General features: G+C 36.2%; 1 protein-coding gene across 5 annotated transcripts in view; it reads left to right on the top strand.

Annotated features, from left to right (window-relative positions):
• The window catches only part of PTBP2 (polypyrimidine tract binding protein 2), a 123,311-nt gene that overhangs the window by 68,641 nt on the left and 38,069 nt on the right, over positions 1-16,601 (top strand). For 4 of the 5 annotated variants that reach the window (XM_036767130.1, XM_036767129.1, XM_036767128.1 and 1 more), the window contains exons 4-7: positions 9,130-9,302; positions 10,345-10,488; positions 14,235-14,399; positions 14,483-14,593. In XM_036767130.1, coding sequence (XP_036623025.1) covers positions 9,130-9,302; positions 10,345-10,488; positions 14,235-14,399; positions 14,483-14,593 — 593 coding nt within the window. The remainder of the gene's footprint in view (positions 1-9,129; positions 9,303-10,344; positions 10,489-14,234; positions 14,400-14,482; positions 14,594-16,601) is intronic. The other variant, XM_036767132.1, reaches the window with a different exon arrangement.

Here is a 16,601-nt window from a genome sequence, read left to right as displayed (position 1 = left end):
AATATCTTAAGGTTGTTTTAATTTGTATTTTTCTAATCAGTAATGATTTAGAGTATTTTTTCATATGACTATAAATTGTTTTGATTTCTTCATTGGAATACTGCCTGTTCATATCCTTTGACCATTTATCAGTTTATCAAAGATCTTAACATTCTGACAAGGGAAGAAAGCATGAACCTACTTGACTGTATATAGAATACATGCAAATCAGATTCAATATGACCTGGGTGGGGAATATGGCATTAATATCTGGATGGGACCAGAAAACTCTTCATGCAGAAGGTTATGCTTGAGCTGAGTCTTGAAGGAAACTACACATTCCAAATAGTGGAGAAGAGGGGAGAGAATTTCAGGTGTGGGGGACAGCTAGTTCAGAGACAGAAATAGAAAATGGAGTGGGTTTTTTGTTTTGTTTTTGTGAGATGCATCAAGAAATCCCGCTTGGCTAGACTATACGATGTGGAATAGTGTGTAATAAGTCTGGTAAAGGTAGTGTGGAGCCAGGTTGTAAAGAGCTTTAAGTGTAAAATAGAATTTTATCCTAGAAGTAACTGGTAGTCACTGGAGTTTATTGACTAGGGAGTGAAATTGTCAGATTTAGAATTTAGGAAAATCACTTTGGCAGATTTGTGAAGGGTGGATTTTAGTGGGGAAAAGTTTGAGGCAAAGTGACCAATTAGGAGGTTATTATAATACAGGGTGTTCCTAAAGTCTGGACACATAGGCGGAAATGCGTATTTTCAAGAAATGAAATTTTCAACAGCATTCTATTTAATTGGAATATTAACAGTCTTTAGTATGATTTCCATAATTTGTGATGCAAAGGTTGATGCACTTTGCAAGATTCATGTGAACTCGATGCAGTAATTTCACTTTGCCGTCAATTTTAGCACATTCACTCTTTGTGTTTAATCGAGTGTGTTGCATCTCTCATTTTCATTGAGTACACCTCCTCCTTTAGCATACCCCAGAAAAAAAGAAGTCAAGGGGGCTAAGGTCTGTTAATATTCCAAATATTTCAAAATATGTATTTTTGCCTATGTGTCCAGACCTTAGGGACACCCTGTAGTCCAAAAGAGAGGTGGTAAGGACCTGAACTAGGGTGGAGACTAGATGAGTGGTTCAAGTACTGTCTACCATTACCTAACGTCCATAGTTTGTAGGCACCCAGGCACCCACACTCACACCTTTCTAGCTATGCAGTGCTGCCTGATACCCTGGGATGATTCTACCCCTAGGCTGAACCTCTGTGGTTGATAGCCTACTGATAACTGACAATAGTAACTTAGTTGAACTCATTTGTCAGTGACTAAAATACTTCCTTTCCCAGCCTAGTAATTCTGAATCCTTAATTGTCATTATTCAAATGCTGGTCTCCATTCTTCACTGCTCCTTCCCTTAGTCCTATATCCCTCAACCTAACTCCAACATTTTACTCTAAAGTTACCATTCTGTTCCACTGTGTCTGGAATGCCTGCTCCACAGGTAAAAAACTAGCTTTCATCTTAAACTTTTTTCTTTTATCTTCTTGCACCTATTGAGACTTAACTCCTTCCGATGAGACAACTTCTGTGGCTATTCTTTCTAACACTGGCTGCATCTTCATTCATACCCCCTGATTCACTGATCATGGGAGGGAGTTGGAATACTCCTCATTCCACATTACAACTTCTAGACTCTTCCTCTACCACTGTCACTGAGTAACTCTCTTCCTTTGAGGTTCATACAGTTTGTTTTATCACCCAATAAAGGTTCTGGTGGCTGTTGTCTACCCACCTTCAAGACACTCTCCTTCCAGAGTTCATTACCCAGTTCACAGTCTTTTTTTCCTCTCTAGCTCCTTCCCTCACTACTAGGGACTTGAATGAATATCTATCTATCTATCTATCTATCTATCTATCTATCTTTATATATATATGTGTGTGTGTGTGTGTGTGTATATATATATATATATATATAAATACTCCCTCGAACACCCTTATCTCAATAGTTCCTCAGCTTATTTCCTATGATATATATCTCCACCCCACCTCAGCTACACAGAGAGATAGAAATGGTCATACCCTTATGAACTATGAAATTCCTTTATCTGATAACAACCTATTGTCATTTCATTTCTCCCTTGGCCCTACAACCTCAAAAATTATTCTTCATCCTCCAAACCTTACTCTAGTTCTTTCCCAGGCCAGCTTCTCTGCACTGGCTACACTCTTCTCTCTTCCCCATCTTGACTCGTTGGTGAGCCAATTCAACCTTATTCTGTTTTACTCTCTTAGTCTCTTACCACCTTATCATATTACTAATCTTGCCCTGTATTACTTACACCGTCCACTGCCTTTGCTTCTGCACGTGTGCTGCTGAATGAGGCTGGAAAAAGTCTTGAAACTGGTGCTGATTGGATTCAGTACAAATTTATGTAACATAACATCAACTGAGCTCTCTTTAATAAGGTAATTCTTTTACACCTCTCTAATTGACTATCCCATTCACCATGACAGTTCTTCCAAACTTTTCCATCCCTCCTCAAACCTTCCGTGGCTTCTCTTCTCCTATTCTCTTAGTAAGAATTTTTCCTCATTTCTTCATTAAAAAAAGGGAAGCTTTTTTGCCATGAACCCCTTCTCCCTTCCTCATGTCACATCAGTAAGATGCCTTCTGCCACTTTTTCCTCCTTCATGTTTCACTTTCCTTTGCCAAGGTAAACTCCTATGTGCTTAAACAATCCTATTCCATCCCATCTTCTCCAGGAGATTGCTCCTTTTATCACTGCCCCTTCCTTCTACTGGCTACTGCTCTACTATCTAGAAATGTATTCATGTTTCTCTCATCCTTATGTAACCCTTACTTGACCATCCCGTCTTACTAGCTATAAGCCTGTATCTGTCCCTTGTTTCTTTTCTGGTCAGACTTCTAGAGGAGGCTCTCCATAATCAATGCTTCCACTTCTTTTTCCTCTCACTGCATTCTTAATTCTTTAAAGTTTGGCTTCTGACCTCATCACTTAACTGATAAAACTGTCTCTGAAATTATCAATGATCTCTTAATCACCATATCTAATTGCCTTTTCTCAATCCTCATCAAATCCTTCTTGACATCTCTGCAGCCTTTGACACTGTCGAGGTGCCCTCTTCTCTTGGATACTTCTCTCAGTTTTCCTGACATACTCTGTCCTCATTCTCTTGCCTGTCTGACCACTCCTCAGTTTCATTTGCTGGATATTCATCCAGATAATATCCCCGGATGAATATTTACCATGTCTAAAACTGAACTTACTGCCTTTTCCCCCGTGTTCCCCTTTTTCCTAGCTTCCTTTTTATTATTGAGGGTGCCACCATTTTCCCAGTCACTCAGGCTTGCAACCTAGGTATCATCCTTGACTTTGCACTTTTCATCTTCCATCCAGTCATTTGCCAAATTTTTTCTTTTTTAACATCTTATCTTTAACTCTTCCTACTCTCCTCTGAGACTGCTACCACTGGGATCTAGACCCTCATCACCTCACTCCTAGTTTTTGCAGTAGCCTAGTAGTTGATCTTTCTGCCTCAAGTGTCACCTCACTCCAGTCCATCTGCTACCTGTCAACACTGATCTTCCTAAAGTGCAAGTTTGACCATGTCAACCTCACCCTCAACTCCTCAGTAAACTCCACTGGCTTCCTATTACTTTCAGGACCAAATGTAAAATTCTCTGCTTGACTTTTAAAGCCCTCCATAATTTTGCCTTTTCCATTCTTCCTATTTTTTCTTGTAAGTTTAGAAACTGGTTATATGGGGCGATAGAGAAGTAAATGAAAAGAGTATAAGATCTTATATTTAGAGCTGGAAGGGGCTTAGGGGTTATCTAGTCTAGTTGCTTTACTGAATGAGGCTTAGAGAGTTTATAATACTGTAGTAAGTGGTGGAGCTACCATTTGAATCCAGGTCTTTTGACTCTATATCCAGCATCCTTTTCATGTCCCATGTTGCTTCTCTAGGGTTTTGTGGGAATGCTTGTTTTGGAACTGTGTTCTTCTTTGAGAGAGTCTAGTGATAATTTCAGCAGCAGTTTATTGTAAAATCAATTTTCTGGGATTTTCTCAAGGTAAATACGGATTTGTCTCAAACTTCTACCATGGATAAGTATTGTTCATGATGATGAAGAGGCATTGTGAAGATCTAGACATAAAAATCTAGAAATTAACAGAAAAGGTTCAGTGTAGTTTTAATATTAAATGCATTTCTATTACATTCTCATTCTTTGAAAAATGGTAATGTATGTACACAGTATTTTTTAACTTGATGTTAACCAGAATATTAATACTGAAAGAAATTAATTCAAAGTACACTGGAAGGTCAAATACTGAAGCTTAAATACTTTGGCCACATAATGACAAGATGGGGCTCATTGGAAAAGGCTCTGATGTTGGGAAAGATTGAAGGCAAAAGGAAAACATGATGGCAGAAGATGAGATGGATAGACAGTGTCATAGAAACACTGAACATGGACTTGGACAGTTTTTGACAGATCATGATGAAGGATAGAAGGGCTTGACATGGTATACTCCAATGGGGTCACAAAGAGTTGGACATGACTGAATAATGACAACAAACCAGAATATTACATTATCCTGAACAATTCTTTAAATATTTCACATATGACTCTGTTAGTGCATGCCAAGAGTTGGCAACAGATGCATCATCAGCCCTGTCACTACTATTGATTATGAATGTACCACAAAGCTTTGTTCTGGACCTTTTCTGTCTACATTCTCTTACTTGGTCACCTCATCTTTAGGAGGGTGAAGAAATGTGTATATGTGAGCGATCTATTTATAGTACTTTTTAAAAAGTTATTTATTATGAAATCAGAAGGTTACATTGAATCAAAACTGGAGTCAAACCTTGGCTATTCAACTATTCTCTTGGCTAATGAGATGTAGACCATTTTCCATACTTCAGTAAACACACATTATTTAAGCACCTACAATATACAATACAAATATATACAATATACAATACAAGGCCACTATTGACAGATCCTTGAGAGCAGGGACTGTCTTTTGCCTGTGTTTTTATCTCCAGCACTTAGCACACAGCCTGACAGAAAGTAGGTGGTTAATAGAGACAGTTTAGATGAAATAATTCCTGCCTTCATGAGGCTCACAGTCTGTGAGGGCATTCAGACTCAAAGATAACTCAGATATACTATATTAAATTATATGTTCACCAGACAGGTACAGAACAGCTGTATGAAGTTTGAGTGTAAGCATTACTGACTAGAAGAGCATTAGGGAAGGATTCATGAAGGTGAGAGATGTTATAGAGGTAGAAATGTAAAATTTGGCCATTTTCTGACTGGCTTTTAAAGCTATGCATAAGCCTGTTACTGTGGTCATTGTAATACAACCTTCCATAAATACTCTACAATTCGGTGACACTGTCTTCTTTGTTACACCTTAATCTCCAGATTCTGTATTTTCATTGATTATACCCCATACCTGGAATTCTTTCCTTCCTTATCTCTACCTGGTTTCCTTAGAGTCTCAACTAAACTCTCTGCTTCTACAAGAACTCTTTCTTGGTATCTTCAACACTAGTACCTTTCTTCTGTGGTTACTTTCAGTTTATGTTGTATATATCTTGATTATACATAGTTGTTTGCATGTTGTCTTCCCCATTAGCTTGTAAGCTTCTTGAGGTCAGGGAGTGTTTTTTTCATTGTATCACCAGCACTTAAAACAGTACCTGCTACATAATAGGTGCTTAATAAATGCTTGTTGATTTAACTGATGGGGAGAATGAGCACTCAAGGATAACACCAAGGTTTCAAACTGAAAGATGGTGGTGCACTTATTAGAGATAATGTAAGGTCAGCAGGATGGTTGGTCTAGGGGAGAAGAAATGATTTCTGTTTTGGCTATGTTGAGTTTGAGATTACTTCGGTATATCCAGTTCATATGTCCAGTAGATGATTGGTGATATGGGATAGGAGCTCAGTAGAAAGATTAGGATTTACAGATCTCTATGTGGAGATCAATAATTGAAATCATTGTAAAAGATGAGGTGATCAAGTAATAGAGAAAAGAGAACTCCAGAAAAGAGAGAAAAGAGGCTCCAGAACAAAGCCTTGTGGTAGTTAGTGGTTGTGACAGGGCTGTTGATACATCTGTCTCCAACACTTGACATTTCTACCTTTACAGCCTGCCTTTTATATGTCCCCTTCTTTCCACTTAACATATCTGCTACCCTTATCACCTTATACTTGGACTACTGCAGTTACCTGCTGGTTGATCTCCCTACCTCAAATCTCCATTCTCTGGTTCATTCTTCATTCAGCTACCAAACTCATCACCCTAAGGTGCACACCTGACCTTGTCTTCCCTTTCTCCCCTCAGTAAACTCCGCTGTCTCCCCATTCATTACCTGCAGGATAAAAAAAATAACATCCTTTGGTTGACTTTTAAAGCTCTTCACAACTGACCCCTTCCTACCTTCTCTTGATTGCTTTGTATACTCTTCTATCCAATATCAATGGCCTTCTTGGTGTCCTTCCCTACATAGCTTTTTTCTTCCCACTCTTTATTTTTTCACTGGCTTTCTTCTGTGCCTGAAAAGTTCTTTCCACTCACTTCTGCCTCTTGGTTTCCCTAGCTTCCTTTAAGATTCAGTTCAACTCTCACCTCCATCTTCGATGGGAAGCCTTCCCATCCGCTCTTGAGTCCCTTTCCTTTGTTAATTGTTTCCTACTTATCCTGCATGCAGGTTTCCTTCTATGTCTTTCTTTCTTTGCATATCCCCACCCCCCTCCAACCCCAATTAGATTAGAAGCTCCTTGAGAGCAAGGGTGTCTTTTGGCTCTTTTTGTATCCACAGTGCTTAACACATATTAGACACTTAACAAATCTTGGATTGACTGATTGCAAGAGACTTGTCTGCTCTCTAATCCTAGTGCCTCTCTGAGATTACCATCCATTTAAACTGTATATATCCTGTTTATACATAGTCATTTGCATATTGACTCCCACATCAGAATGTAAGTTTTTTGAGGGCAGGGACCTCTTAAATTTTTTTTTTCCTTTCTATTCTAAACATTTAGCTTAGTGTCTGGCACTTGTAAGCACTTAATGAATGCTTGTTGTTATTGATGATACAGCAAAGGAGATTGAGAAGGGTAAGTTAGGTAGGAAGAAAATCAAGAAAACAGTGTCATGAAAACCTGAAGAAGAGAGAGTGGTCAACAGTGTACAGTGTTGTAGAGAAGTTGAGAGTTAGATTAGGTAATTAAGAGATCATTAATAACTTTTGAAAGCAATTTCAATTCATTGATGAAGCCAGATTTACTTAGGATTTTTGTAGATGACTTTTTAGGAATTAGGTTGTTAAAGGGAGGAGATATAGTAGATGAAGGCTGGGGGAATGATAGAATCTTTTTGGTTTTTGTCTAGCCTTGGGGAGGGATGTCTGTAGCCAGCACAGTAGGAACCTGTAATCAGGGAAAGATTGCAGATCATAGAGGGTGGATGATTGTGGGTACATTCTGCTGGAAAAAAAAGATAGGTATAAAAGATTTAGCCTAATCCGGGTAAATCACATAGTACATTAAGACAAGTTTGAATTTGAATCCTTTCTTCCAGGAACTTTGTAACATTATGATTTTAGTGATTTGATATCATAAATAGTTTTTGGATAATTTTCCTGTCATAGGATAGTTGTGAGAAATAATTTTGTGGGAACTAAAGATCAGATATCCTCAAGCAATTGTGGTCTTTGTTCTTTTGGAAAAAAGCCAAAATATTTGACATTTTCCAATTTTTTTTAGGTAAGACGAAAGTTAGAGATGAAAAGCCATGGTGCTTCCTTTCCACTCTCCCTACAATACCAGTATTTGTGTATGATCGGGAATTCACAACCCTTTAAACAAAAATAGAAGTCCCATCAGAAGACGTCTCTAGAAGAGGTCAAAAACTGTCCAGTTTCCCTATGCTCACTGATTTTGGGATGGGGGAAGGGGACCCCACCACCTGAGCAAATTTCTTGACTTTTTAAACTGTTGGCTTTCTGACATAATATTTGGAATCTTTAGTAGGAGTGTTTTGGCTCATACTGCTTCTCTTTTGACTTAGGATAGGTGTGAAGCTAAAATAGAGAGAGATAATTGATCATAGATATAAGTGAGTAGATTGGGGATAAAGTCAATAAGAAAGGACTTGAAACATAATGTTGCTTATTGAGAATAACCAATACATTTTGTCATGCTCTTTCCCTTGAAACAGATTGTGGATGTTCTTGTCCTTTTTTTATAATTATAATGAGAAAAAATTATTAATCACACATGATTTTTGTGTTTTGTACAGTATTTTTCTGTGTCAAATGGTACTAAAATTATTGAGATATAAGGATAGGAAATGAACCTTTGATTTCATTGATAAAGGGGAATGCTTGGTGAGGGAAACTTCCTTTTCTTCAACTTAGAGTCTTAGAGCACTGAGAAGCTAAGTGACTTGCTCAGTCACAGTTTATGTCAGAAACTTGAACTAGATCTTACTGGCTTCAAGGCCAGTTCTCTGTTTACCAAGTCACTATCTCTTTATATTATAAAAGTTAATATGTGGAGGTAGCTAGGTGGCGCAGTGAGTAGATCATTGGCCCTGGAGTCAGGTGGACCTGAGTTCAAATGTGGCCTCAGACACTTGACACATTTACTAGCTGTGTGATCTTGGGCAAGTCACTTAACCCCAATTGTCCTACCTTCCCCCCTTCCAAAAAAAAAGTTAATATATAATCTACTGTCTAGTGAGTTTTTTAAATAGCCTGTTGAATTTTATTATTTCTTCATTTATTGCTCATTTATCTTATTCTTTATGGTTTAAGCAAAACTAATGTTCAGTAATGTTTTTCTTAAAATTTGATGAAGTGTTTTTCTCCATTTCTTTGAGAGCATGCTTGTGAATTTTCAAAAACAATCACAGCACCATTCATAACTATTCCATAATCATTTGACATTTCCTATTTGACATACTTTGTTATTCTTGATTTTAATATAGCTTTGATATATTCTCACATGGATGATGAAAATATAATTTTAAAATTTGATATTTGTTAAATGTTATTATATATTCATATGAATTTTTAATTTTAAAATATCTTTCAGCCAATGGTAATGACAGCAAGAAATTCAAGGGAGAAGATAAAATGGATGGGGCCCCTTCCCGTGTACTCCATATTCGAAAATTACCTGGTGAAGTGACAGAAACAGAAGTTATTGCATTAGGCTTACCTTTTGGTAAGGTAACCAACATCCTAATGCTGAAAGGAAAAAATCAGGTATGCTTTTTTTTTTTTTAAACTACTTTAAGCCCCATACTTTTCATCAGGTTTGAAAACCTAAGAAATGAGACCCTCAGGATTGGTGTATCCTAGAAAAGCTAGTTATAACTTAGCTGATCACTGTCTGAGAAGAAAGTGAATACAGTTGGTTTGTTTTAGAGATTGAGATTATGGAATAATATAAAAGAAAGAAATTTTGTATTATGGTATTAATACTTGAAGGCTGTACAGAGGATAGAACCTCTGGTAGTAGGCCATTTGATACTTGAAGTTTGATTATAAGGGACAGCAAGGGAATTTAGGAAGTTAAAAGACAAAAACTTGTTTATCATACAGGTGTAATCCTCCATCTTCTTAAATTCCCAGAAAAGTTTGTTTCTGAGCAAGCATTGCATTTAGAAATACACCTGATGCTTGGTGTGAGAATTAAAGATACCAATGCCTGTTTTAGTAACAAAAGATTGTTCCTAAAGCTGGGCTAGCAAAATCTGATATTAGGAAAATAGTATTTTTTAAAAAATTCTTGAATGTCAGTTAGTTTCTCAGAACTAAGTTATCACTTCTCTTAAGTGATCTGTTAATACTGAATTTCAAATAATATTCTAAATTGTTTCTATACTAGATTATAACTACCAAGTAACCATTATTTTAAACCAGTTTTATTTATTTAAAATTAAGAATGCAGAAAGACACCAGTTTGACTTGTTATATTCTTTACTTTATACAAATGAAATTATTTTGGCAAAGTTTAAATTTTGACTTTACAGGCTACAATTTTGGGAAAATTATTTGAAAATGTTTTATGTAGAGAGTTAAGTTCTATAAAATGCTAACTCATGTAGTTTATTTTTCACTGCATGAATTTCTTTCACAGCAGTTTGTAGGTGCTCAGTTTTGAAATTTAATGTGTGGAGTTAACTAAATGGGAACTAAAATGTACTTTATAGCAGATTGCTTTATCAGCTAATATGTACTGTGTTGCTATTGAAGCTTGTTTGAAAATAATTCGTAATTTAAAAAAAAAACTTTTTCACCATAGGCATTTTTGGAACTAGCTACAGAAGAAGCAGCTATTACTATGGTTAATTACTATTCTGCTGTGACACCTCATCTTCGAAACCAACCCATATATATCCAATACTCCAATCATAAAGAATTAAAGACAGATAATACATTAAACCAGGTATATATACATATGCATATTTATGAATTTAAATGTGTATATATCTTATGATATTAAGAATATAACAAAAAATTTAAATAGGCATGAAATAGATTTTTAGAACATCTCATTTTAAAGGTATTTTGTACAGATGTGCACCACTATTAGAAACTTGATACTGAAAAAAAAAATCATAGTTTAGAAAAAGGAGTTCAATAGGGAATAATTGTTGTAGTGAGAGAAACTTGCGCATTTATTTACATGTACTTGATTTGTAAATATTTGCTATACACTCCTTTCATAAACATGCCTTAAAATGAGAACTTACAGTTTCGGATTGTTTATCAACTTATAAAAGTATACTAAATTAAATCCTTTTTGTTTTTATTTTTTACTTTTTCTTTTAATGAATTATAAGCACCAAGTGCTTTTCTTCTTTAAAGTGTCACAGATGTTAAGCTCTTATTCTCAGTTTAGTAGCTTCATGATTTAATGTGTTGTACATTATGCATTTGAGTACTATGAATATTTTTACAGGATCTAAAATTCTGCAGTTTTTTTGTTATTATATACTTACCAAGCTATCCGTATTTTATTTCTCTTTGGGCATTATAAGATAACCAATGTAAAAATTCACATTATGTTGTTATTATGAGGGCATTCTATTGTATTTCTTGGGGCATGTTGATAGATGAATTATTTAATATTTGGGAAATGCTTTGAAACTCTTTTCTTTTTCATGTTCTAAGGTTCTTTGAAAGAATTTAGATTTGATGTCTTGAAATTTGCAGAATCATCATGTTGTTTCTACCTGGATGTTTTAATTTGAAATAATAAGCTGTAATTAATTAAATAGGATTTGCTTAACTTTTAATATAAACCGTTCATGTGAACACTGCTGGCAGTGCTTTAAATGAGAAATACGTTATCAGGTTTGCTTCTGACTTTATTTCATCTTCATTTCTCACAGTAAAGTTCCTGTTAAAGATTCATTAATTATTTGCCCAACAAAAACATTTAAGAATTGAGTATTTATTAGATTTGGCCTTGAATGTGAATAGAAGCTATTATTACTTTAAGATTGGTATAACAAGATTCAAAAAATAATAATAGATAAAACAAGGTAATAGTTTTAGAGTTCACACCCAGAAGAGCAATAACAGTATCTGAGTTTAGTATTTTCTTCAAAGAATAAGAATGAAGCATTGGCCCATAGGTTATATGCTAATATGACTCAGTGCTTGTTGTTTGTGTATTTAAGTCTGATCAGACTAACACCAGTTTTTCTCCTTCCAGTCCTTTCATTCCTTTTGTACCAACCTCTGTCTTCCTACCTCCATATCACTCTACCCTTGTGGCCTCAGATATTTTAGCACCTAGGTTCACACTCTCCTTTATTTCCTTCTTGCTGTCATCCTCCGGGACCTTATCCTATTGCAGATAATTGTCTCACTTTCAAGATTCTGAATTTCAAACTTGTACTTTCCAACCATAGCCTTCTGTCCTTTATTCTTTCTAACATAAAGTATGTTCTTCTCATTTTAGTTCATATGCCTCTGATCCCTCATTTTTTCCATTCCACCTCCTCCACTTGCTTCTGTACAGCACAGTGGATAGAGTGCTGTACCCGCAATCAGGAAGAATTCAGTTCAGGTTCCATTCCAGTCAAACATTTATTAAATTTTATTAAGTATCTAATATGTATTATGCACTGTGCTAAGCCCTGGGGATACAATTAACAATAATAATAATAATAATAATAATAATAATAATAATAATGATAATAAAAAAGTCCCTGCCCTCAAGGAGCTAAAAGAGGAGACAACATGCAAAAAGAAGCAAGAAAGTAGGAGTGCGGAGAACAGGACGCTAGAAGGTATCTCTTGTGTCGCAGAGTTGAAATAAGGCCAAGTCCATTTTTGCCCTCTAAAATAAAGATATTAGGAGGCGTTTGGCACTCTGCTTTCTAGCTCTTCAGTCAGAGGGGAAGGGTGGCTGAGGGAGGTGGTGTCAATCAAGGCTTGAGTTAGCAACATAGTGAGTCTATCCTCAGAGGGGCATCTTGTTCCATGGAGTGAAAACAGGGCAGAGCAACCCCAGACACTAGCTATGTGATGTTTGGCAAGTCAGTTAACCTCAGTTGCATCATCTGTAAATGGTGATGATAGCATTTACCTTCCAGGATTGTTGTGAGGATCAAATGAGATAATATTTGCAAAGCACTTAACAAACCTTTTTACCAAACCTAGAAATTGATTGACTACTTTAAGAATATACTAGCTGCCATTCTAGAATCTCTTATCCTCGTTGGACCTCTACTCCCTCTACTTTTGTCTCTGCCCTTGATCATAATCCCATTCTTTCCTCCAGTAGTGGCATCTTCAGTCTGCTTCCCGTGTTTCTATAAATATTCTTTATTACTTTCATTCCTAAAAGAAACTTTTACTTGATCTAACTCTTCCAGGTGCCATCTCATCTCTCTTTGGCCTTTCATTGGCAGACTCCTTTAAAAAGTTGTCTATATCTAGTACTTTCACTTCTTCATTCTCATTCTTTTCTTAGCCTTTTGAAATTTGAATTCTACCTCTGTAACTTTTTTTCCAAAGTAACTAATGATTCACTTGTCAAATCCAGCAGTCTTTTTTCAGTCTTCTTTTTGGAAATCTGTGTGGCATCTGTCATCACTGTACATACCATTTCCTTTTGGATAATTTTTTCCTCCTTTGGCTAGTTAAATACCATAATCTCTCAAGGAGAGTCACCTTGAGATTCCTGGTCATCTTTCTATTTCTTTAAACTGCTCCTTCACTAATTTATTGTCTCCTTGATTCCTTAAATTCCCTTAAATTTGTTCCTTTCCTATGTTTTCAGTCTCTATCTCATATTATCAGTTGGTTTTTCATACTTAAATATTTCTCTTGATTTCTGGGAGCCTCCTGCCCCTCAAAAAAAAAAGGATCTCTCATTGATCAGAGAGGGATCATTAGCATGTGTGTGTGTACGTACCTACCCCCTCCCTCTCTCCCCCCATAGATAGCTTGATTGAGATGATATATATGTGCATATTTATGTGTACACACATGTGTATGCAGATGTGTGTACATGTTTATGTATTTTTTATATATGTGTGTGTGAACACAAAAATATAGCAAAGCTTGTTGGCATAGCATACAGAAATCCCTTGTCCTACCACTTTGCTACTTTATCATCACCTCTTCACTCATCCCGCCCCCCAGTCTATTCATATGGAATTTTACAATCTCAGTTTCATAGCATTATTACCTCTACACTAATCAAAACACATGTGATATAGTAGGTTAGAGTTAGAGCAGAGGGCAAGTTCCTTAACCTTGCTTTAACCTTCTTCATTTTCTTAATCTCTAAAATAATGAGTTTGGATTGGATGACTTCTAGGGGCCCTTCTAGTTTTGTATTCTATGATCATATAATCCACATTTCCAGCCCTTACCATTTTCTCATGGTTCTGTAGCTTCTTCTGTAAATATTTACAGCCTATCTCCTCCTGGACATCACACCAAGATCTCAAATGAAGATAAATTACACTGTATCTATTCATGAATTCAACTTCGTTCCCAAAGTGTATTGGATAGTATGGGTATATAGCATTAGAACACTGCTAAATTGCTCATGGGTACTAAGTTAGGTTTTCAAGTAAATATATATAGGAAAATAAAGGAAACGTACTCTCAAATTCAAGTGAAATAGAATGCTTGTCTTTAAAAAATGTTTTCTGTTTTGATTTTCAGCGTGCTCAGGCAGTTCTCCAGGCTGTGACAGCTGTACAGACAGCAAACACTCCTCTTAGTGGCACTACAGTTAGTGAGAGTGCAGTAACTCCAGCCCAGAGTCCAGTGCTTAGAATAATTATTGACAATATGTACTATCCTGTAACTCTTGATGTTCTTCATCAGGTAAGCTCTTTTTATTTGTATAGAAAAGTAATTTAGAATGTTTGTAATAGATGCGATTGTAATTTGTTGTTTTGTTATGACAGATATTTTCCAAGTTTGGTGCTGTATTGAAGATAATCACATTTACTAAAAATAATCAGTTCCAAGCTTTGCTGCAATATGGTGATCCAGTAAATGCACAACAAGCAAAATTAGTAAGTCCAGATCTTTTTGAAAACTTTTAAAATTCAATTTTACTTTCCATTCTGAATTCTCTCTTTCCTTCCTCTCCCCTGAATATTGAGAAAGCAAGAAAAACAACACCCTTTACAAATATGTATGGTCATATAAAATAAATTCCATTGGCCATATCCAAAGAAAAAGAAAGAAGCAGCAGCATGCTTCAATCTTTAATCAATATTCTGAGTCTTTCAGCGCTATCTGGAATTGATAGCATGTTTCATCATAAGTCCTTTAGAATTGTGCATGGTCATTGAGTTAATCAGAGTTCCTTAAGTCTTTCAAAGCTAATTATCTTTACAATATTGTTGCAATTCTATAACTTGTTCTCTTGGTTTTTCACATTTCATTTTACATCAGTTCGTAGAAGTTTTCCCAGGTTTTCCTGAAACAATATCCTTTATCATTTCTTACAGTTCAGTAGCAGGAAGGGAAGAGAACAAGCATTTATATAGTGCCTACTGTATGTGTATGTATTTTTGTAGTGCCCAGCTCTTTTTACAGATGTATCATTTGAGCCTTGCTACAACCCTTGGAGGTAGATGTTATTATTACCCCCATTTTACAGCTGAGGAAGCTGAGGCCTAGAGAGGTTAAGTGACTTGCCCAGGGTCATGCAGCTACTAGCTCTTCGAAGCTGGATTTGAACTTCAGTCTTCCTGACCCCAGGATACATCCTTTATCTACTGTGTCACTAGGTGCCTCACTATACCACTATCTCTGTCTCAGTAGTTTTTCATCGCCTTCATCTATCATAATTTGTTCAGCCATTCTCCAGTTGGTTGATATCCCCTCAGTTTCTAATTCTTTTCCACCTCAAAGTCCAGATTTGTACATATGGGTCCTTTTCCTTTTTTCCATTTGGGGGTTAGGCCTAGTAGCAATCAAATCTTATTTTATATATCTGTGTACAGTCTAAGATGTCCTACCACAGTGTAATACTATCTAGTTAAAACTAACTAAATTAGTCAATTAAATTAATTAATCTAATTAAAACTAATTTAGTTTTTCAAATTATACTTTATTAAATGATTTCTTTAAGCAAAAACACTGAAGTGTATCCATTATGTGAATAAGAGTTGCATCACTCATGTTTTAGTAATCCAAAAAATCTGAGTAAATGAAGTAGATGTATATTATTTTAAGATTTCTGTAAATTTTTGTCAAGTTTAGAAGTAGATATCACTTAAGGGCAATACTACAGGCTGTGCTATACATTACAAGTAAAGCTTCCCATAGATACCATCAAGTCCTGTCTCCTTATTCTTTTTGGTTTTTTTTGGAGGGGGGAAGGCAGGGCAGTTGGGGTTAAGTGACTTGCCCAAGGTCACACAGCTAGTACATGTGTCAAGTGTCTGAGGCTGGATTTGAACTCAGGTCCTCCTGACTCCAGGGCCGGTGCTCTACTCACTGCACTACCTAGCTGCCCCCTGTCTCCTTATTCTATAGCTTAAGAAACAGAATCCTCTTATGGGAAGTGGGCCATAAAGCTTCTTCTAAGTAGCAGAGCCAAAATTCAAACACAGTTCTCCAGTTCTCCCCCCAGGATCATAGAATCTCAGAGTTGAAGGGAACCCAGAGGCCACCTAGTCCAAAACATACAAGGATAAGAATCACTTCCTTGGAGTAGATGACAAGCAGTCACTTAGCCTTAATTGAAGGCCTTTTGTGGGGGTAGGTGCACCTTCTGTTTAAGATGCACATTCTGTTTCTAAGTAACTATAATGGGGGGGAGGCACCCTTTTCTAATTTCAAGACTTAATTTGCATTCTTGTAATTTCCTCCCATTACTCTTAGATTGTCTCTCTGAAGCAAACACAAGTTTAATCCCTTTTCGTATACCTGAAGAGAGCTATCATGTTCTCCCTGAATCAACCTTTCTCCAGTTTAAAAATCCCCATTTTCCTGAACTGATCCTTATCTGGTATCTTTAGCCATACCTCCCATCTTATATATGTAGAGTTGCTTTTTTAAACCCAAATG

Source organism: Trichosurus vulpecula, chromosome 7 (genome assembly GCF_011100635.1).
Source record: "Trichosurus vulpecula isolate mTriVul1 chromosome 7, mTriVul1.pri, whole genome shotgun sequence".
Lineage (NCBI taxonomy): Eukaryota > Metazoa > Chordata > Mammalia > Diprotodontia > Phalangeridae > Trichosurus > Trichosurus vulpecula.
The sequence above is the reverse complement of the archived record's forward strand: the minus strand, read 5'-3'. Positions and strand labels throughout refer to the sequence as shown.